This window comes from Scomber scombrus, chromosome 10 (genome assembly GCF_963691925.1).
Source record: "Scomber scombrus chromosome 10, fScoSco1.1, whole genome shotgun sequence".
NCBI lineage: Eukaryota > Metazoa > Chordata > Actinopteri > Scombriformes > Scombridae > Scomber > Scomber scombrus.
In genome coordinates this window covers 8,021,546-8,043,452 of record NC_084979.1, presented here as the reverse complement: position 1 = coordinate 8,043,452, position 21,907 = coordinate 8,021,546, and the positions used below count along the sequence as shown (strand labels likewise).

Here is a 21,907-nt window from a genome sequence, read left to right as displayed (position 1 = left end):
AGATATGCATGGTTTGATGTCAGTCCTAAGTCAGGATTGGATTTTAGAAATAAAATCACTTGATTTAACTGTGTTAACTTATTGTTCGACTGCAGGTAGCCACCACTTAAGCGGGCTTGCACTGAGAACTACCTCACATTATAGTGCAAATTCATTTCCCTGTCGTTTTCTGGATGAACGGGCACTGAAAGTCAAGATATCTTGGCCGCCGCAGCTTCAATTTTGACTATAAAATTTGTCTGCTAGGAGTCTCCAAACTTTATCAATTCAGAGAGTGATCTTTTAAGTGAACATCACTGCAGCATTTTGGAAAGGAAGGGAATGAGAAGCTTTTTTACACATTCAGTTCAGGTTCTTTCTTTTAGACCTTGGTTGGCATTGAGAAACACTGTAGCTACATGTACAAGGTAAATCTCTCTTGTAGAAAATGTTTAAATCTTCAAGGACGTTGTAAGTAAAGTTAACTTTTGGACTGTCAAATGTTCTTCATTCATCAGTAATGTTTGGCTATTCATGTTGAATATGTTCACGAGATTAGATAAATTATACTTTTCTCCATCGGCAGAGTTTTAGTGTGTGTAACTACACTCCAAACATGGTGAGCGTTGGATACAGCACTTATAAAAATCCCTAGAGATCAGGAGAAGCTAAAGAGGGTGCAAGGAAGTGGAATAACATCCAGAGGGGAGCTCTTGTGGAGGAATACAAACTCAAGGATGGAGGAAATGCAAACAGGCAAGAGAAGCAGGCCTGGTTCCCCACAGGGAACGTATACTTGTGGATGTCTCGCTATATTCCATCATTCCTCATGTCTTGGCTCAAGGTACCAGGCCTGGACGGCTTCATGGGACAATCTTAAAGCCTGATGGAGCGTGGCCTGATACATCCCTAGCCTCTGTCATTTAGGGGCATTGTCTTCCAATGAGTATCATTTGTCACCATTGACTTCCTCCATGCAGACACCCCACTGTTTTTCTGTGGCCTTAGCCCATTTCCACAGTTGGTAAACAGCTAAATCCCTCTCCCAATCAATGGAACCTATTTAACTTGAGCTATTGACTCACCTGCCCCTCAACAGACTTGAGAGGCTGAAAAAAAATACAAATTAGACGAGTGAGAAAGAACAACAGAGATGGTGGCGCAGACTATGAAAAGTCACATTTTCAATAATGAGCTTTTGGCAGCAGGAGGGAAGAAAGTGACAGAGTGGAGGAAAAGGAAGCGAAGGAGGGGGAAAAGCGAGGGAAAACAGAGGAGGAATCGATCGATATGAACAGATAATCACCAAGGCTCTGTCCCAATGTGTAAAGAGTGTGACATTGCAGAGGTGGCCACGGCAGGGAAGAGATCAATGGGCTGCTTTTTGTTGATCCGTAATCCTTAACTATCTATAAGTAATTAACCTTCAGAGGAGAATGCAGGGAAAGAATAAATGGAGAAATAACAGAAGGAATAACAATGAGCACAAGTAAAACAGAAGCTACCTTGCATGGAACAGATAACAGCACAGGAAACCAAATTAATAGTTGTCTTCACTGCTACCTCTGCAATTTGCTACATCTGATTCGGTTTTATTTCCGTCAGGACTGCATTCGCTGTAAATGACTGCGTCTCCCTGGGGTCCTAAGATGAAGATAAATATAGAGTAGCTGCTGGGAGTACAAGCAATCTCATTTCAATTCAAGTGCAAATACAAGTATTTCTGTTTTTTGTTCTGGTTTCAGATGAGAATGTAGTTTGGTCTTATCATCTCTGTCCTGATGAGTGCCAAGTATTTCCTGAGAAGATGGTTCTTATTAGGAGTCAGAGTGCCCTCTGTGGGCACTAGATGAAAAACAAGAGGAGAGACACATGCATAAAAAACCTGCCTGATGCCAAAATGTAAGATTTTTCATTTTCATGCCATAGTAATGCCTCTGTGTGTATTTAATAATAATTACAGTAGGTGTAACATGCTCAGCCATTTGAACAACCTATTAAATGAAGACAGTGTTGACACAGTGATATCTGTACAAGGTTTAATGGCACACAAATGCCCATACAGTACATTATAATTATCTCAAAGCAAATTTCATCTGTACCTTCTCATGAGTGACATTTAAAGAATGTTCAAGTTAGTAAAAGGCAAGTTGTTTAAATTTGTCACATTAATAAACAATGATACAACTGACTGGTGGGTGTCTATGAAGCAGGAACAGTGTGTGAAGTAAGAAATATTATAACTTATTATTACAATATGGCCACTGTAGAAAGCTTTTAGCAGGTAATTATAATGTTCATGTTGTGGAGAGTCATTTCAAGAAATGACTACGTTTTGACTTCAGTTATGATAATCAGGTAAAAACAGAGCTCTTAGGGAACGTCCTCATGAATTTAAAACATGCCACTGAAAAGTCAGATCATTCTAAAACAAGAGAAAAAAAATTCTCAAAGGCTGTGCCCTGTGAAATACACACATTTTGTTAGCGTACAGCTATTTGAATTGAGTGCTTCTTCTTGGTTCCGTGAGAGAGAATGTCAAGTGTAACCTTGGCTGCCGAAGATGGTCCTTCACCAAAATGGACACCTAAAGATAGAAAAATTCAAGTCATGCAAAAGCTTGATACATTTATACCAGTGATGTAATAATCCTTTAAAAAGGTAGATAAAAACCAGCATTAGATGCAACAACCACCAACCAAATACAATTTAAAAAAAGTCACTTGACACTTCTACATGTGACACAGTCAACCTTCATCACCATTACTTAAGTCAGCATAAAGTGTTTTTTAGGTGGATCTTTGCTGGTCCTAATCAATTCTAAATCAGAAAATGCCAAATGCAAACATCAGATACAAACAACAAACAGCAGTACTGACCATCCAATGTAGCACTGGCACAGGTTTTCATGTGACGTGGCCTGCTTGATGAGCAGCTCTACTTGTGTTGGCACATCCAGCGTCTCATCGTGAGAGAAGTCTCGACCTGGAAAGAACAAACTCTCATCAAAACACGAGACATTCGACCGCAAAATTCAATCCGTTAAGGCTTGACTTTCTTCTGATTTCAAGGACTTTAACTGCTGACATTTTAGAATTGTTTAAGATACGGCGAGACCTTTCCTCTACAGGAAACGTGGTGGGTTAGCTTAATAGTATGATAATGTGAGTGTGAAGAAGCAAACACCTGTCCACTTGACATTTGTCTATACAGAACTTCTGCACTGAAGTATTGCATTTGAGTTATATGTCAAGTAGGAACATGTCAGCTGATTTTAACAATGCTAAGATATTGATTTCTGCAGAAAGACTCTTTTTTACATAAAGGTTGGTAGTGCTCATTTAGTGCTGCAGAACTTACCTGTAAGTTTGTCTCTCACTCTGTTAATAATTTGAATAGCTTTCTTGTTAAGTGCCTCAGGCTGTACCAGGCCATCTCCAACTAAAAAGAAACACAAACATCTCGGCATCAACAACTACTAACAACTTATAAAAACATAAATTCAAGTGCTCTCTCTGTACTGAGACTAGGCAAGTTAAAGTGGACTGAAGTGCTGCTGTACAATAGCACAGCAGTTGCACCAATCACTTAGGACAGTCAGAGAGCATGTTCTTGTTGTGGTAAAAGAAGCAGACAAAAACTAAAAGGGCCGCACAACAACAAATAATCCATGAAATGACAGAGAGGACGGGCAACTCACTGAAAGAGTGAATGGATTCAGGCACTGTGGTCCCGGGTTTTTTGTGTGTGGTCTCTCCAAGGTCTATTCCCTCAAGAGCCTCTGCAGAGGACAACACACAGTCGCAGGCTTGAGCACTTTGCTGCATCATTAAGTAGAAAATCGGAAGCAGTTATGGCTGCAGTTTGTGAACTCACCCACTGACTGTCCGGCGGTGTACGAGTCAGTTCTGGTGCGGGAACGCTTGTTGCCTTTGGTGTTTGCTGTAGGGGACACAAGTGAGGTGTGGGAGAACAAGTTTTTCATACTGACATCACAATAACCACTCTTACTTTTTTCAGTTCTATTTTGGATACCACACAGCAAGCCGTAGCATTGTTTGACCTTTTCAAAGCAGAAATATGAAGCTATTACAGTTGAAGGTTCTGCTTTTACTGATATTCGTTGAAAATAGTTGTGATCCTCTCCCCGATTTTATGTCTCAATGCACCTAAAAGTTGTTACCTGCAGCAAGAAGAAAATGTTCAAGACAGTTTACATTACATAAGGTCCTCCTGTGGCAATGACAATGCAGAACAAGTTACAGTAATGCAAAGTGAGGAAAAATGGGGAGGAAAAATAGCAATGAGCTTCTAAGTAAAGCACCCTGCAGTCACTGTGAGTAAACCACAAACCATAATCAGAACTAATTTAAGACCTGACTGTTTGTGCTGCAAATTGTATTAATAAACATCCAATTTTCAGGTGGATTCCTCGATAATAATTTAACAGTGAACAATTTTAATAATCGATACAAGTTCCTGGGTTATTTTAACATTTTTAAAATAATAACCCTTGTTTATAAAAAAGTTATTTAATCAACTGTTGGAGATTAAATGTCTTACTCACTGTCAGCACTGAACACTATTAGTTGAGAGAGTACCGGAGAAATTGGTTTACTTTGTTCACCCGAATTTATCCAACAACCTTTAGATGTCTACAGCACTTCACTAACAGTTAGGTCAATTTCTCTCCCAAATAGATTTCCATTTTACGACTGGGACAACACTTTACTTCTGCAGCCTGATCTGATTCAATTTAATGCTCCACACTCTCAACTCTACTCAGAAACTCAGAAAAGGAGTTTCTTCCGTAAGTGGAATAATCTGCGCTGACCTTCACAAAATGATTTTGCAGGGCTGAACTTGTCCACATCCAGTTCATTGTTACTGTCATTTAACGGTGTCATGGTTATTTATTGTGCTGAAATGTCCTGAATGTGAACTGCTGATGATCTCTTACTGTCCATCAGCCTCCAGTTGAGCAGCGGGTCATAGACGAAGGCTTCCAGCACAGCCATGACGCTGTCTCTGTGCTCCCTCAGCACTTCCATCACTGTGTGGCAGGTGATGCGGTAGTTTCCGTCCAAGCCCGTCACCTGGCGTGCAATCAGACACAAACTTTACTGACGGAACCAAAAGTTTTCCCAGCATCACAGGATCACAGGATAATGACTTGGATGTAGTTTTTATCTGGTGTTTGTATTTTTCAAAAGAGCTCAGTCAATTTGGTATTGAAGAGCTGTATCCAATCTGGTGTTTTGAAGTTTAGTGGTAGTGCTCCTCTTCTGCTTATATTTGGATCATAGAACTGTGTTTTTAAAAAACCTTTTTGAATAGATTTCCAACTTTCAAAAACTTTTCCATTAATTTAGGAGATGATAAAACTTCCTACCTTTTAAAATATCTAACTTCATTCTTAATACTTTCATCTTTAATTTTTGCTACTTTTCTCATTAAATAAATGTCATAGTGAATCCTAAATTTGGATGAAACACTGAGCACTAGGAAAAGATTAATTATGTTTCACTAAAATACAGTGGACACCAGAAAAGCTGGTAAGAAAGGGTTTAGTTTAAGTCTGGTAAGTGTTTAAGGTGGGGGACTAACTCAAAAACTCAGAAGCTATTGAAAGGATTCTTCTCTAACAGAATTTGTGACTTTACAGACTAAAGCAAACAACGTCCTGGTTGCTTTGAGCTAACCAATGCACACATTTATTTATCAGAGCATGAGGTTACCTCCATGGCATTGGTCAACATCCTTGTCAGTCTGAATGGGATCTTTTCAGGGAACTTCTCTCTGGTCATGGCGACCTGTTGAAGATTGTAATGAATCTCAATATCAGATCAATTAAAAGAATAATCTGTGGATGATTTATTCACAGAAAAACGCTTCTCACCTCAAAACAGTCACCAAAGTCAATGTGGAGGATCTTGCCGCTTAACCGATCTAACATCAAGTTGGAAGGATGCCTGAAAAAAAAAACGCCCTCCTCGTTAATGTTGTGGAATGTTTTCATTATTGCAACAATCTGCTTGAAACAATGCAAGACTTCAAGATTTTCAGCTGTCACCTGTCACCCAGCCCGAGGATGTAGCCCACCATTGACATCACAGCCAGAGAGCGAGTGTAATTGGTCCTCCTGTCGAACCACACCTGGAGGAGAAATAGCATCTGGATTATAAAAAAGCTCTTCTGTTTCACCAAGTTACTTTAGAGCAGGAGTGAAAATGGCACAGAAATCACTGGCTTAATACATCTACGCAGAACATCATGTACACAAGGTACTAATGGTCCTAAAAATGGATTCAATTTGATGGTTTGTTTGTGAAGTCCTGCTAAGTCAGTGGTTTGAAAGTAGGACGCACAACCCAGAAAACTGATTCTTCAGGGAAAACAACTCTTTTTATTTCACTACCACTGTATTCCTCTCAATTATTATAAAAGTGAGAGACTGGATTGAGACACTCGATACACTACAAACGGAAAGTTTCCCCTTCCCTACTGTGTTTCCTCTTTTCTTTCCAAAATAACCGCAGGTCTGTCAGTGAAGCGTCAGCCTCTTAAAAAAGAAAAATATTCATCTGTATGTTATCCTTCTGTAAGTGAGGACTCTTGACATTTTTACCCCTGAGCCAGTCAAATGGATGGAAGTATGTTGAAAAGTTCGAGTATTATCAATCAGTGCTGTAGATTGCAGAGAAGTAAAGTCTCACCTCTGAGCTGGGGCTCTTGAGCCACAAGAGCTTGGACAGGTCGTCTCCGGCTGTGTTATTGACAGCGTGCTCAAACACCTCCACCTTCTCCATTAGCGTCAGGTGGTCGTAGTCTGGAGCCATCTGAAATGCACAAAGCCTGTTACATTACAAAAGCAAACTTGGATATGATAATAAACACCATGTTGTACGCTTAGGAAAGTTCAGTTCAAGGCTCATTATACGTTTTTAAAGCTAGTTACAAATGAATGATATTGAATTTCAAATCATTACTACTGAATATTTAGACATTTATCATGCAGCCTGAGCACCGTAAAAACAAACAACTTTTAAAGACCTGGAAGAGCTTGTGTCATGTATATAAAGGATAATAATTCTAATTTTCAACACAGGCCTCAATTTCCTCGTCTCCACCACCATGACGAGTGATGGTGTGAAAATGTCATCACTTACTTCACTGCAGGGTCTGAGGTTTCAAAGAATTTCAATTACTGTGAGCTCTACAGTGTAGTCACAGCCTCAAGGAAAACACTACTTCCAAAAGGTGATTAAAATACTTATTTTTTAACATTTTTCATACATGTCTACCTTCATTTTGCTGGCTGCTGAGTTTCTGCTGCGTTTAGCCTCTAATAAAATACAGCATCTACTGTAAATGAGCCTTTTGGAGGTTAATATTTGAATGGATGAATATTAAATTAATTATGTTGATGGACTTCCTTTTCATTAATGTTTATTGTCTATTTTGACATAACTACTTGAACTACCATCTACTGAAATCAAATAAATATAATTAACGTTCTGTTGTCATTGATGTTATTACAATAAGAGCGTTGTGTTGTGTTAATACTGAAATCTAAAACTGTTTTTCAGGTCATGCAACATCTGAAACTGGGTGTGAGCAGGTCCTGTTACATTAAGGGGGTTAATTGATCTGAAAGTAAACTCTTTAATAGCTGTTGGTGTTCAAATATTAGAGACTGTGTTTGCTCTGCACAGCTCCCTGCAAACTGAAAATAACCAGAATGATGACTTACCTTTAATTAACTGCGAAGATTTGGGTTTAGAAAGAAATATACACTCCAAGTACTACAATCTATCATTTTGTCACCCTCTCATCTCTCTCATATTTTATCTCAAATTGATTAATGGCCTGACTGATTGACTGGTCAGCTTAATATGTTGCAATTTTCGAGGCTTAAACAGAAAACATCATTAGTAACTCCACCATCATTAGCAAATGGAAAGAAAAACGTTCTATTTAAAAAAATGTCTGTAGAGGAAAATTTTAGCACAAGGCGATTTCCATGATATGTTTAGTTGCCTAAATTTGTCCCAAATCTGGATGAAATTAGACCATGAAGTGTGCACGCTCCAAGTTTCATGTTTTGTATCACTTTTCACTTTTACAGATGAAGCTTTTAATCATACTCCTTTGAAAGAATGACTAATGTTTGGAATACAAAGTTCTTGTTTTTCATTTTCAGTTAATGGCTGATCCATGTTATTTTGGATTATATTTAAAGGGCAACTGAGAGAGAGGTTGGAGACGTTTCCTGCTTGTCTATTCATAGTCTGAGAAGGTCTCAGGTTTTTTTATACTACTGCACTGTGAATAATGTCATAGTTGGACATGGTGTCCTCATCTTACTGTGGACCAATAAAATCTGAACAACCCTGCCTTTCATCCCTTTCTCTGTAGCCTTGATGTTCCTTTGTTTGACTGATGCCTTTTTCAGTGTTTTTGCATTGATTGTCATGATCTACAACATGAATAATACAAGATTGACTGGATTGTATTTTATTTTACAGTTTTAGTATAAGCTTGTCACTTCTCTCCGGTGCACAAACTGTATCATGGTCACATGTGTCTAAATTTCTTCAAAGTCAACATATACACGGACACAGCAAGGTATATCTGTAACAAACTGATATCTGCTGATATATCACTGTTCTAGTCATAACCTCCCCCCCCCCCCCATATATAATCTCAGCCTTCTTGTTTTTATCAGCAGCACTTTCTTGTTCTGCAGTGACATTTTAGGAAGATTATGCATGTTTGTGTGGGTGTGCTCTCTTTTGACTAATTAGGCATTTCGGAGGCAGAGATGTTTAGTTAATTTGTGACAATTAAGGTCCTGTGAATGTGTTTCCATTAAAAAGTGATTGGTATTCATCAATTTAATCACCTAAAACAGATGCTTCCTCTGCTTTGATGAATCTATTCAGTATTTTGTATGAATATTTTTTTGTATGTAAACTACACATTTACAAAGATCTCATGGATGAGACCGACAGTTGGCACACAGCCGTGAATACCATGCAGGCACATATGCTCAGTTATGTGTCATTTAGTATTTAATATGATAGAATCCTATGCAATGTGATTGTTTCTAACATCTTAATGTTGCTAAGTAAGTTAACTGACTGAAACAGGAAAAAGAGCACTCTAACAATGTAAACAATCACATACGGTATGTAGGCAGGAAACAGATGCTCATATTGTTTTCAGTTATTATAATGTAGAAAGTAGATGACTGATAATAACTACGTTAGTGGTTCCTCACCCTGAGCATGATGCGATGTTCAATGTTGAGCAAAATCTTTTTCTTCTCTCGGTAGTCCCTGATGAGGGCATGCAGGGTGTCACAGTGGGGCACCCAGCCAATCAGGCCTGAGTTGGTGGACAGTGGGATTACTGCATAGCGCTGGATGCTGACAGATATGCAAGGAGAAACACAAACATATGAACAACTCATTATCAGATTTTCAATGTTTTTTGTCTACAGCTGTGCAAGTATTTGCCCAAGCCATCATTAAGAAATGTACTGTACCTCAGACTGCTGTGTGTGTCTGTGTGCGTGGGTGTGTGTCTACCTGAGGTTCTTGCGCAAGGACGCTGGGTCATTGGCCAGCAGTGTGTTGACCAGACCAAACAACTGCATGACTCTCTCATCCTGCCTCAGGTCTTCGTGGCCCTTCAACAGGAACATGAACTCGTGGCCATTACTGCCTGCAGAGGGAGTCAGAAAAACACAACAGTGATGCACTGCTCAAAAGGAAGCAAAGCATTATGTAAGAATTATTACATGGCTTTTGGCAGTACTGGCTGTTTTCCTCAGCAGCTGCACTGCCATTACTTTCGCCTGAAGCAATGTCTAGTGACGGCAATAAATGATTTCATATGAACCACATCACTCGTTCAGTAGACTTCCTCTCAATAATCTCTCACTTTGAGGTCACCCTCAGTTTAGAGTGGTCCACTAAAAAGACCACTAATGTATGAGGGGTCATGGTAAAATAACGCTGCTACTTGTGATTTGAAAAAAATCCCAAGAGGCCAACAGCAGAACTGACATAGACCTTTACAATAAAATGAAGTTAGCCGCAAAACCTAATAAAAAACACCACAGGTCCTCTCTAGAGCCAGTGTTTGGTTTGTCCATTCTGGGCTACTGTAGAAACATGGCGGTGTAAAATGGCGGGATCTGTGGAAGAGAATCCACTCCCTATGTAGATATAAAGAGCTCATTCTAATGAAAACACAACAATTCTTATTTCCATGTGATTATATACTATTTAAAACATACTGATGAATATTATGTTCCATTTCTGCCAAGTCTGTTCCACCAGATTCCACTAAATTTTACAGACTGCACCTTAAAGTTGTATCTCTTTATTGTGCCCAAAGCATGTCTTTGACTGACTGTTGTGGAGAAATGTACCTATGTGGCATTAACTCAATCCTCTCAAGCAGAAATCTGCAGCATGACAGAGAGGAAAATGAACAGTATTTAACTTATCCGAAATGCAGATGATGTCAGTTATGTAACTGTGTCTTATAGTGTCCTCAATAATCTCAACAGACCACATTACAATGACTTTACCAACAATGTAACTGTCAGACTACCATTAATGGAGTTAACATAGACTCTTAGTAAAATGAGTAAGACATTGGATCTATATAGTCCTTTGTCTAACTCGAGCTTACTCCTAATGACAATCCCAGTAAGCGATGTGTTGTCTGTCGCTAGGGGAACAGAGTGCTGCTGATAGTAAATCTAGGCGACCTGCAGTGGGTGATAGGTCTTAATCTGAAGTCTTGCTCCAGAGGTCAGTTGATTTATTGGCTATCATCTTTTACAGAGTATGATGTGTAACACTGATGGGATACATCAGAACAAGGTATATCACATTGTCCAGTGCAAAAAGTGCGAAGTGAACCACTTGTGATTGATAGTCTAAGAGTTTGGCTTCAAGACAAGGTGACTTTATAGTGCTGTGCCATTTCAGAAGCATTTCAGTGTCGTATTTCATATCACACATCGGAGTAGGGGATAAGGTGTCAGTATTATTTATTTCTGTATTTAAATTAATACCAATGAACAGTGTTAGGAGGATTCATGCCACATTGATTTGTGCCTGCATGCACCATTTTTCTTTAAATCAAAAAATGAAAATGGTGTTTAAGTTCATTGGTAGTTTGAGCTTGTTTCGGTTTGTTAAGACAATTTTTACTCGGGTGTATTATACACACACAAAACTTTGCAGTGACTTGTGAATTCAAAATAAATTGTGGCCTTGGAGCAGGTTGTTGTTTGGGTAAAAATTCTATTAATATTGAATTTTCTCGAAAGCAATGGCCCACATCTGCTGAAAGCATATGACGCAGACGAGAAATTTTTTAATTCTGACTCTAATCTGTTTTCCTAATATAACTAGTTCAGAGTCAGGCGAAAAGGCCTGTTCAATTGTCGCCTAATCTTACCCATGATGGTGAGTTTGCGTGGGCGCTGCTTGGAGGTGATGACCTGCAGGGAGGCGGCAATGGACTGGATGCGGATGATGGCCTGGTTGGGGTCATAAGTGCCTGGTACAGCCAGCTCCAGGTCCCGGCACATCAGCAGCTTTGGAGACACATATTGTAGCTCCAAGGAGGTCAGCTGCGTGGAAATTTGATGAGGTGGGGGTGTAGTAGAGAAAAAGACAATTAGTTTTTAGTCTGTTGTGTTAAAAAAAAACTGCACTGACAAAACAGCTCCTGCCAACAGTGCCTGGAGCAACATGCAGAGTGTTACAGAACCTGGATCAGATCCAACTTAATGTCTTATCTGTAAAAAGGTTGTTGTTTTTTTTTAACCTGACGCACCAGATGGTTTGATACATGGAACCATCTGAAAAATCGTCCTTGAAAACAGTTTGGAAAAAGGGGCGGGCGCTTTCGAAAAAATACTTGGCAGGTGATTGGACAAACCATCTATCTGACACCATCTAAACTTGTGAAGCAGTTGGATTCACGAGATCACGAGACCATGAAATCACATGAGAATCCTCATAGGAAACTGCTTGGTCTGAACTACCGGTGGTTCGGACACAAGCGCCTAACATGAAGCCTGACAAGATGTATTCTCACGTGATCTCAGGATGTTGTGATCTCATGAATCCAGCTGCCTGCGAGGTAAATTGTTTATACACATGCTCTGAAATATTTCACTTTCTATGTGCACATCAATAAATACATTCTCTACTTGTCTGCATTCAACCATCTGTGGTTTAAATGTCATTATCAATCTCTGTGCAATGACTTTCGCAGCCTATTTAAAGGCTTTTACGGTACAATTTTAAATGCTGATGTAAGGTTATTTCATCACAGCCTCAACCTCCTTTGGCTCTGCTGTTCAGATGCACCCTGAAGTGGGTTTGGATTTCTATGTTAATGCCCTGTGGGGTAATATTCACAATGCCCTCTGCTTGTTATTATGTTGCTGTGTATTTCATGCTGCTTACTGTAATGTTGCAGCAGGAAGCATCCCCAAGAGCGGGGCTGTGCCTCAATGTCAAATACTATTGCTGTCTCCATTTGCAAAGTGGAGCAAGTGCTTCTGACAGAACTATATTTAATGTCATTCTTCAACAACATGATGATAGCCGCAAGAAATGACATGTATCAGTTCAATTTCATATTCCCTCCAGAAGGGACAGGACCTGATGTTAGTAAAGTTTAAGCCATCTAACCATGTTGCTGTAGCAAAATGACTTTGTGTTACCAAAACAAACAGCCTGCATGTATCTGCATCACTCACTGTACCTTAAGACAGATTCATCATACCCAAAATAATTTATTCTGCTTGTGGGATATAGTGTTTACATGTACAAGCTCATAAGTATACAGAACATTATGAGAAAATGAATGTGCATGTGATCATGTGCAGGATTTGGTACTGTACCAGTCAAACATTTCTAATTCGAGGGAATAGGAAGGTATGTCCAAACTTTAGACTGGTACTATATATAAAAAATAAGAGCATTTATAAAAGGATGTAACTACTAACGGAATATATTGTAATATTTGGTGAGGGGAAAAAGCATGTTTTGGCTGTTAAATTAGGTTCTGGGAGCTGTGGTTACAATGACTAAAAAAAAGCTAAAGGATAATAGTACAACTTCTGCAGGGTAAGAGCTTGGCCAGAAAATTAAGATAAGTAAAAATCATTGCCGCTAACACCCAGAGGAAAATTTGTAGCAACCTGAAGAATCAATGTCACAAAACATTCTGGCTTTTGTGATTTAACTTGGTATTATTAGAGTGTCCCTCATAATTTAGTGAATAAACTGGCTACTGTGTGTACAATATTAAAATATCCTCTCTGACTTAAAAGATCTTCTCTGACTTCCATCATTGCTCGGTCTCATCACGTCCGGCCATATTTCAACATCTTTCAACACTATTCTGGCATCTTGTTCAATGACTACATCTTGAAAGTGAAGAATGAAAGAAGTCTCTTGTGCCTCTTTCATTTTCTTCCTGCCAAAAAAACACAGTTTCCATTACTGTGGAATCTCTCTCCTTCTTGATACCACTTTACATGACTAAGATACAATATGTTGAATTCACCTGCCATATAATTAGTCAGGACATGAGAGGCAAAATATATCTCATCATATGTGATGAGAGACTGACATGAGTATAAGAATGCACAAGTGTTAGGATGTTTCCCCAGCAGCCTTACAGTTGCTATTTCACTTTTGTATGATTTACATTAATTTGTGTAGTTGAGTTAACTGGTACAGGTGGTGCCTTAAGGTTCTAATAAAAACTGTCCTTTTACATGTATGTTCACCTGAGGCGGACTGCAGTGGTCATGAGAATGTGTTTAAGAACACTAGTACACTATAGACTCCCTTGTTTTACTCACCTGTGGCAGCTGTTTGGAGATGCGTCTGAACACATGGTAGTAGAGGTCCCAGGCCTGAGTCAAGTCTTTTACGTTTCCAGAGCGCATGTACTTCCTGCACCAGTCCTGAGCCTCCATCAAGTCCCTGCCATAAGCCTGTCACGTGAAGTAAGACAAAAACACTCAGTCTTTGTACGATGACTCATTCAATGAAATGAACATGAATTGCCAAAGGAGGACTATAAAACTGAATGTCAAGGCATTAAATATCAAGGTTCCAGCACGAAACGAAAGCACAAACTGTCCTGCAAGATTTATTCAATGTCGGATGGGAGACATGCAAAGGATATAGTTTGTGGTTTTGCCCTAAACAAGACTGAATCTAAATTCAACCCCAATCCGGGATGACACGCACCTGATTAAAAGAGGTCTCTTTGAGGGTCTGTGGTCCCCTCTCCATCATAGCATGTAGAGGCTCCAGCACAGCAAACATGCCCTTGACGTTGCGCTCGCCAAAGTAAAGACGTGAAGCCTCTTCAAGGCCCTCGTGCCACATCTCATGCCACAAGATGGCCACTCGGATAAGCTCCTCACTCACCTGGATGAAGAAGAAAAGGTCAGACTCTTCATTCACATTGCTTCAAAAAACTCAGAGGTATAAAACATCAGATGTCTGGTCTTCTTGCACAATTTTTACAATTTAGATTAGTTTCCCGCAGCAGATGACAAAAAAGAAGTCTATTGCTACAATGTTTCTTTTTCATTAGAATTAAATGTCTGTACCATGATGGCCTGCTGAACCAGAGTGTTGCAGTGTTCACACATGTTCTTCAGGATTTTGTTAGCAGCATTGTGGCGGGCGGTGGTGGTGGACTTGGAGGCCACAGTCAGCGGGTAGATCAAAGCCTGGAGGGGAACATGGAACAGTTTGGCAATTAATTACTGGTCACTGATGCTTTACGTTACTGCAGGAGTTGTGTTTGTGGTTTTGTTTTTTTGTGTGTGAAATAAAATTAGTAGTGTGTGCAGACTTACTTGGGGATGATAGCGACCAATGTCTGTTAGCAGCTGGTGGATGAGACGACCCACCAGGGCACGAGGGGTGTCGATTCGAGCTATGAGCTGAGGGATCACCTACACAGGCAAACGAAAAAGTAAATAATAACTTGGTACTTGGTCAGCATAATCTTTTCTTCCATGACAAAAGCTTCTCACATTCATGACAATTAATTTATCACACTTATTCATCTCAAGATTACCTCCATTTCATATGTGTACTTTTGTAAGTATGCATGTATTACCTGTAGCCATGTGTCTATTTGAATGGTTTTGATGCCCTCCACCAGGGCCTCATTCACTTCAGGCCAGTGACCATAGTCAAACCACAGCGTCAGAACCCTGAAGAGAACAAACAATAAAAGAAAAGAATGAAAACAGATTCTCTTTTTGCCTCATTGTAAAGGACCATGACAACAGTATGATCACAACCAACCACTAGAGGTCCCCCTATTACTACATAAACACATTTAATGGTTGTATATGAATATGGGTGCTGTTTGCGGATCCTTGACCTGCGTGAGTTACAGTCATTTCAGTCACCTGAGTGTGTCCTGCAGATTATTGCCTCTGGACAGGGAAATGGAGCGGAAGAAACCTTGAACAGCAGGAACTGTGTACAGGAGCAACGTCTTTGAGAGGTCCTGTGCAGGGAGAGCACACAACTGATGCTTTTTCATACATGAAAAGAAGAAAAAAGCTACATTGAAGAACATGCTGTAGGGGTGGATTAGAGATGTCAAGCTCTGAAGAGTCACTATAATCTAGAGAAAATTCATTCCTTCATCATGAGTATTTATTAAACTGAAATGAAAATGTCAAAGATCATTGCCCTAATAATATCTTGTCAGGTCTAAATCAGTCCCCAGAAATGTGTCTGTTTTCAAGTTGTGATGTTTCAAACTTTATAAGATGGAGGGACTGTGTTATGTCTTAAAAATTATGCTTTCTGAGGGGACTGTGTAGTGGGACAGTAGCTTAACAGTGTGGCAGAAATGTGACCATCTGAAGCACTGCATGCACAATTCACAGTGCAGTTATGAGTATCTTAACTAAAGATGTTTGCCTTGGTGTGACACGGTGCTAGAGAAGGAGAACACTGAATGACTGATGTGGACAAGTGTAAAAACAGGCTTGTAATTTTGGATTTGTCTTTTTCTGTGACTCTCACCTCATTGACCTTTTTCTGCCCCGGTGAGGGCACAGGACTGTGGTCGGTGCTGTCGACCTCACTGTCACTATTACTGGCTTCACTGTTGGCGCTGGCACCACTGGCATGTCGCAGTTTCTTCTTATCATCACGTCCCTGGTTCTGGTGTTTGTAGTGCAGCACTGCCTCGAAATTCATCACCGCCCAGGCATGCCAGGCCTGCCGAAAGATGGTACAAACTGGATGAGACTGGGTTTCCAAGAGCTGGAAATGACTTTCATGTTTGTTCATGGTGTAATTTTCCAGTTTATTGAGGACAGATATCTCCCAAGGGGCTATATTTTTTGTGATCCAAACATATGTGTTTGATGGTTGCTGGGTTATGCAACCAGCTATTAACAGTTGAAAGCTGAAAGGAGTTGGTGAGGATGGATGGGGAGTTGGGTATGTAAGTGCTGTATAGTGACATCTTTGTACTCTGCAGCACATGCACAGACAAGAGAAAACAGAGATGTTCTGAGTTCCTCCATCTCCTCCAATCATTAATGCTTTAAGACAGGCACAGAATGAGCAGAACAAATGAGCCAAAAAACCCAAACAAACAAGGATCTTTTGACATGTTTGGCTCAAGGGTGAGAGAATGAAGTCTAAGCTTTTCCTTGTGACACAACAGTGTTAGGGCAACCTACCAACACAGCTGGTATTTTACTGCGGACAGAGAGGTCAAAAGTGAGAGGTTGGAATTGAAAGGGAGGGACTGACCTTGTACCAGTTCCTGTCATGCTCAGTTGAATGGCTGTAATACTGCAGAACCTTGGGAATGGTGCTTTCATTGATGCCCTGCAGACTGAGCTGCCACTCACCCAGCTTTAGGAAACATCTACATAGAGGAAAGGGAGAGACAAAAAGACAGAGGGATATTTTATCTAAGATTATTATTTTTAAAAACTCAAAAATTGCACATTACTGCTTTATTTACAGAAACCCTAACCAAGCTGGAGTAATTCTGTTGTGTCTACAAACATTAAAACTACCCACTGATAATGATGCACTATCTGACCAAACAGGCTCTTGAACTTTATTCTGCAAATAATAACCTCACTAACTAATATCTTATGTCATACAGCAGATAAAAACATGATGAAACTTTTTAGAGACCATAAATGTCATTGATGTCAGAAGCTCTACACGATTTAAACAACTACATGACAACAGTAGCAAAGAGGAAACAAATGCAATGCTAGGACAAGTCACAAAAGAAGTTTATAACCATGCTTATCTTATCATTGCTTACAAAGAGTTGGCAGTGACGGTCAATATATCCAAGGGTAGTTTAATAAACAAGAGATAGATAATGATACAAGACATTTAAAGTATCACTACTTAAGGCAGCAATGCATTTATTTGCTGAAAGGATGTGGGATCACATCTGGAGATTTTTAATTATCCAAACCACTATAATGTAACCTGACAGTGAGCACTGCGGTATGCCTGACGAGGACTCCGCTTCATCCATCATCCTCAGAAACACAGATGCTTACAGGCAAATGGTCGATCTAGTTTTGTTTGGCTTTGCCAGGACACATAATTCATATACAGTACAACTAAACTGAGCAACTGGCAAGCACTGCATTGTTGACCCATCCATCAACAAGCTGAGTACTATTAGCAGAGCACCTCCAATAAATTTTCTTTTGGGATTATGTAATTTCATGTGAGTGCTTTTCCATATGACTGTACAGTTAGGGTTCAGCGCATCTATGCTGAACAGTTTCCTTAAACTGCAGGGAACTGTTAACAGTCTGGACTTTTGGGAAAGAAGCAGGAGGGGGACGGGGTGTCCGGGGACGTTGGAACAACATGTTTATTAAGACAGGAGACGCCACGGTTATTGATCTAAAGTAAAGCAGCAGTGAAATTACACTGGAGTCTTTGGGGAAAGAGAGAGAGAGTGGAGACGTCCATGTGAGTGTGTGAATGTATCTGACTGAGCGGTCCAGGTGTGCTCCATACCACGCAGCCGACCTGCATTCATGAAAGTGTGTCAGCACGTCTGGAGAAAACCCGTCGAGACTGACACTATACAGGTGTTTTTTTCCATAACATGCATTCCTCAGACTGCCAGAGTCACTGTCTGGAAGATGCAAAAATGAAAAAAGCCCCTATTTGCTTGTTGTCACGCTTCTGTGTTGTCATGTATGATTTATGAGATGGGATGGGGCACATGACTGGTGTGTTTGTGCACAAGGCCAGATGACACTACTGTATGATTTACTGTATGTGGGATTATACCTGTCTATTCTCAGGTTGCACCCCTGGCTTACTTTTAGGCTTCTGACCAATAAGATACATGATGTACTGCATTCAAATTATCCTTCCTGCCCTGGCAAGCAATGTTCAACCCTTAAGGAGACAGCTTTAGATATCCTCCAAAAGTGTTCTGCTGAGCCTGCAAAGCGTACAAACAACTTCTTTAAGGCTTTGAAGTCACTCCGAACAATTTTTGGAAGTACTAAACTTTCCATTTTCTAATCGCCCAAATCAGCATCTGGAAACACATGATGGTTATTTAAATGTCAACTTTTCAAAAATCTGGTGTTGTGTTGACAACTGCTTGAATCTGACTCCGTACTGCATCTATTACCATGTTGAGGTGAGGTGATGATAGTGGAAATGTGCTGAGGCTGTGCCAGAATAATCAGATGAAAAGTCTAGCATCCAATGGGATCGGCGTGGAGTACACACCTGGTCTTTGATACTGTATCTATAGGCACGGTGCCATGTTTGGTTTGTGCTGTCTGGGACAAACTGCCAAAAGGGATAACTTTATTCAGAAGTTTGAGGTGAGGCATTCATTGAACCTGGCTAGTCTTGAAAAAGACCACAGGATGCCATTGGGCTTGTAAAAGGTGCTATGCCAGATTGGGTCATGCACATGGTAAAAGAAGCAGAACACACTGTACATGACCCCTTGTATTTACAACACGAGGGCAGAAAATACATGAGGCTACTTTTTCCTTGCTTTGTGCTTTCGTGATTGTGGGTGTCGGGAGGCTGGCACGACTTTTAACAATACTGAACCACATCTAAATGATAATGACACATTGGCATTAATTCTGGTGATTTTGGATAACTGTGGATTACTTTAACTTTCCCTCAAGCACTTAAGCTTGCAATACGTGCCAAGAAACCAAAGCTGTGGTATCAGGTTTATCTCTGCATCTATTTGAAGAGATAAAAGTTTTCTCCAAAGCATTAAGTTATGCAATGAAACTCACCCAAGTGCACACATGCTAATTTGGCACAAGCTTATAAATAATTAGCCACATTAGTGTGATAAATAGTTACATGCAATGTGGTATCCAACTTTTGCGTGTAAATCTACTGTACGTCAATAAGTGTTTCTGCACTTAATTTCTGCTGTTGAAAAATACATTTCACATAATGAGAATATTATGGCAATTATTAACTTCATTTCACACTCAAATGATTGTAATTTGCTCGACCTCTGCAACTGCTCAGTGATGTAACTATTATTACCTTCCTTTCACTGGTGAAATTTGTTGGCGATATTAACAGTTGGAAGCAGCAGGTGCAGAACTGTGTTCATCATCTCATAAACCAATACAACTCTCAAGGGGATTGTGTTGTTTTTCCCTACATTCAGTTACTCCTATCATATGCGCTGCTTTTGAACTGAGCCTCCATGCTGATCCCAATAATTTTATTTTATAGCAACGTAGTTTAGAAATTTCACTGTGCCTGTGTGTATTTGAGCACAAACATGTGCAGGTTGTTCTGATCAATGTCTCGGTCGCCTGGACAAAGTTTTATAACTGTTAAAATAACTAAAATTGTTATGTAAAAACTCCTGTACTTACTTTTATTTTATTGCTTATTTTAATCAAATTATTGTGAACATTTTCCAGCAATAAAACTGAAAAGTGCTGGAAGTGTATATGTGCACTTCATATTCAGTATTAGGTGCTGAGCTGCTGCTGCTGCACTTCAGTATTGAAACAGACCTGGCCATGAGTTTGTGGAGTTCTTGTTTGTGCTGTTGGTCTTCAGCAGCGATGGCGTGCTGGGCTTGTTGCTGCATTCCTTGCACAAAATGCTGCATGTGCTGGAAGGCATCGATCTGGAGAGACAAGAAACAAATACAAACTTCTGGTAAAGACTGCGTGAGAGAAATGTGTTTGTTTGGGGGCTTTAGACCATTATTGATTTCACTCTGAATTATATATAATCAAATTATTTGTGATAAACAAAGAACAGATGGTGCTAAATTGACAACTGTGTTTACAATTGTATTTTTTTTCATGTTTGGCATGTATTCTGTGGCCTTCCTCTGACATGTTACAGGTGTTGTGGTGACTATGCTGTGACTATGCTGTGTGTTATTATGTATATCTGTTGTCTTAATCGCACTGCTTATTCAGAGCTAATCTAATACAGGATTCCCGAAAAAAAACATTATTTTCTATTCATATCAGTGTTGCTGGACTTACTACCAACCCATTGGGAAAATCCAGCTACTCCATCTGTCCAGGCCACCTGTGCTGTCATGGATACACTGTTTTTGTTACTTGAACTTACATCTAAGTTAAGACCCCTGTGGCATGTTGTGGTCTGAACTGAACAAAACAGCCTCGTACAACACACCACGCAGCTTCCACAGCTTTGAAATGTTGACCAAGTGCTGAAAATGGGGGACAGATATACTGAAAGCAAGGGACGCAATCCAGGCTGTATATTTACTATGAGCAGGATACTGTATCTTTTACATGTGAACTTCTAGAAAAGTTCACATGAACTTCAAAATAATTTATTTCAACATTACTTCCAAAAAAATAATGGAAGGATTGGACTTAATCGGATCCTCTTCATGGAAGTTAAGGCTCCACAAGTCTTGCTTTACTATGAAGCAGCTATCCCTGGTGGATGATCAGTAACACTCGAGTCATGGCAAGTCTGATGAGTGACGGCCTGAGCTGATGTTCCCCACTGTTACAAAACAGCAAGGACAGGGGAAGGATCCTTTCCAGCTGTGTGTGTGTGAGAGTGTATTTTTATATTGTGAGATGTCTGGTGAGCAGTGCAGCTGGCTTTAGCAACAGCAGTGCTTGTGCTCACACTTACCTAAGTCCTCTAATGAGACCTGCACTCTGGAACCTCCAACACTATTCAACACCTGGCAATAAATGTGGGTGTGTTTATGTGTGCTTGGGGTGCATATGCAGTATATTAATGTGTGTGCGTGTGTGTGCGTGTGTGCGTGTGCGTGTGTGTGTGTGTGTGTGTGTGTGTGCGTGCGTGCGCAGTAGACAAATGGCACAGGGCAGAGCAGTGCAGCCCCATGCTGCCCTGTTGATGATGACATGTAGTATGAAACATAATGAATAGCATAATGTAACTACTGCTGGCAGTTGGAGGGTTGGTAAGTGTTCCTGCTTTACAGCACAAATCTTTCTGAACAAATACTGACATTTGTAGGGCTTACTTCATTCACCGTTGCCATGGTTATGATGGACTAGTGACATCAACATTAATCTTAATGAAAAATCTGCAGTTGGCTTTACAGATCAACTCAGTGAAGAAACTGAAAATTGACCTATACAATCATCCTATTACGTAGGTTGGAACTTTGATTCTTTCTTACAGATGTAGTTTGTTGATGAAATGTTACTTAGGCTGCCTATCTGTCAACAACGAGTGTTGCCTGGTGTTGTTTTAAAAACTTAGCAACTGAAGATTCAAGCTGAAATGTCTCCATTTTCCATTTGGTCTAAAAAAAGCACTTTCTGTATTTAGTCCTAAATATGATGTCT

The 21,907-nt window shown here is 40.0% G+C and overlaps 1 protein-coding gene across 3 annotated transcripts in view; it reads right to left on the bottom strand.

Annotated features, from left to right (window-relative positions):
* Positions 1-2,004: 2,004 nt before the first annotated feature.
* mtor (mechanistic target of rapamycin kinase) overlaps positions 2,005-21,907 on the bottom strand; it is an 85,661-nt gene continuing 65,758 nt past the window's right edge. Inside the window, exons 37-58 of one of the 3 annotated variants that reach the window (XM_062426536.1) lie at positions 20,102-20,217; positions 16,839-16,956; positions 16,098-16,295; positions 15,470-15,597; positions 15,172-15,268; positions 14,906-15,004; positions 14,654-14,776; positions 14,286-14,468; positions 13,892-14,026; positions 11,464-11,638; positions 9,573-9,708; positions 9,263-9,410; positions 6,696-6,818; positions 6,053-6,135; positions 5,879-5,951; positions 5,718-5,792; positions 4,940-5,075; positions 3,856-3,921; positions 3,680-3,760; positions 3,340-3,420; positions 2,859-2,964; positions 2,005-2,566 (exon numbers count right to left, since the gene is read on the bottom strand). In XM_062426536.1, the coding sequence (XP_062282520.1) occupies positions 2,551-2,566; positions 2,859-2,964; positions 3,340-3,420; positions 3,680-3,760; positions 3,856-3,921; positions 4,940-5,075; positions 5,718-5,792; positions 5,879-5,951; positions 6,053-6,135; positions 6,696-6,818; positions 9,263-9,410; positions 9,573-9,708; positions 11,464-11,638; positions 13,892-14,026; positions 14,286-14,468; positions 14,654-14,776; positions 14,906-15,004; positions 15,172-15,268; positions 15,470-15,597; positions 16,098-16,295; positions 16,839-16,956; positions 20,102-20,217 (2,496 nt within the window). In that variant the 3' untranslated portion in view covers positions 2,005-2,550. The remainder of the gene's footprint in view (positions 2,567-2,858; positions 2,965-3,339; positions 3,421-3,679; positions 3,761-3,855; positions 3,922-4,939; positions 5,076-5,717; positions 5,793-5,878; positions 5,952-6,052; positions 6,136-6,695; positions 6,819-9,262; positions 9,411-9,572; positions 9,709-11,463; positions 11,639-13,891; positions 14,027-14,285; positions 14,469-14,653; positions 14,777-14,905; positions 15,005-15,171; positions 15,269-15,469; positions 15,598-16,097; positions 16,296-16,838; positions 16,957-20,101; positions 20,218-21,907) is intronic. The other 2 variants (XM_062426538.1, XM_062426539.1) reach the window with 2 other exon arrangements.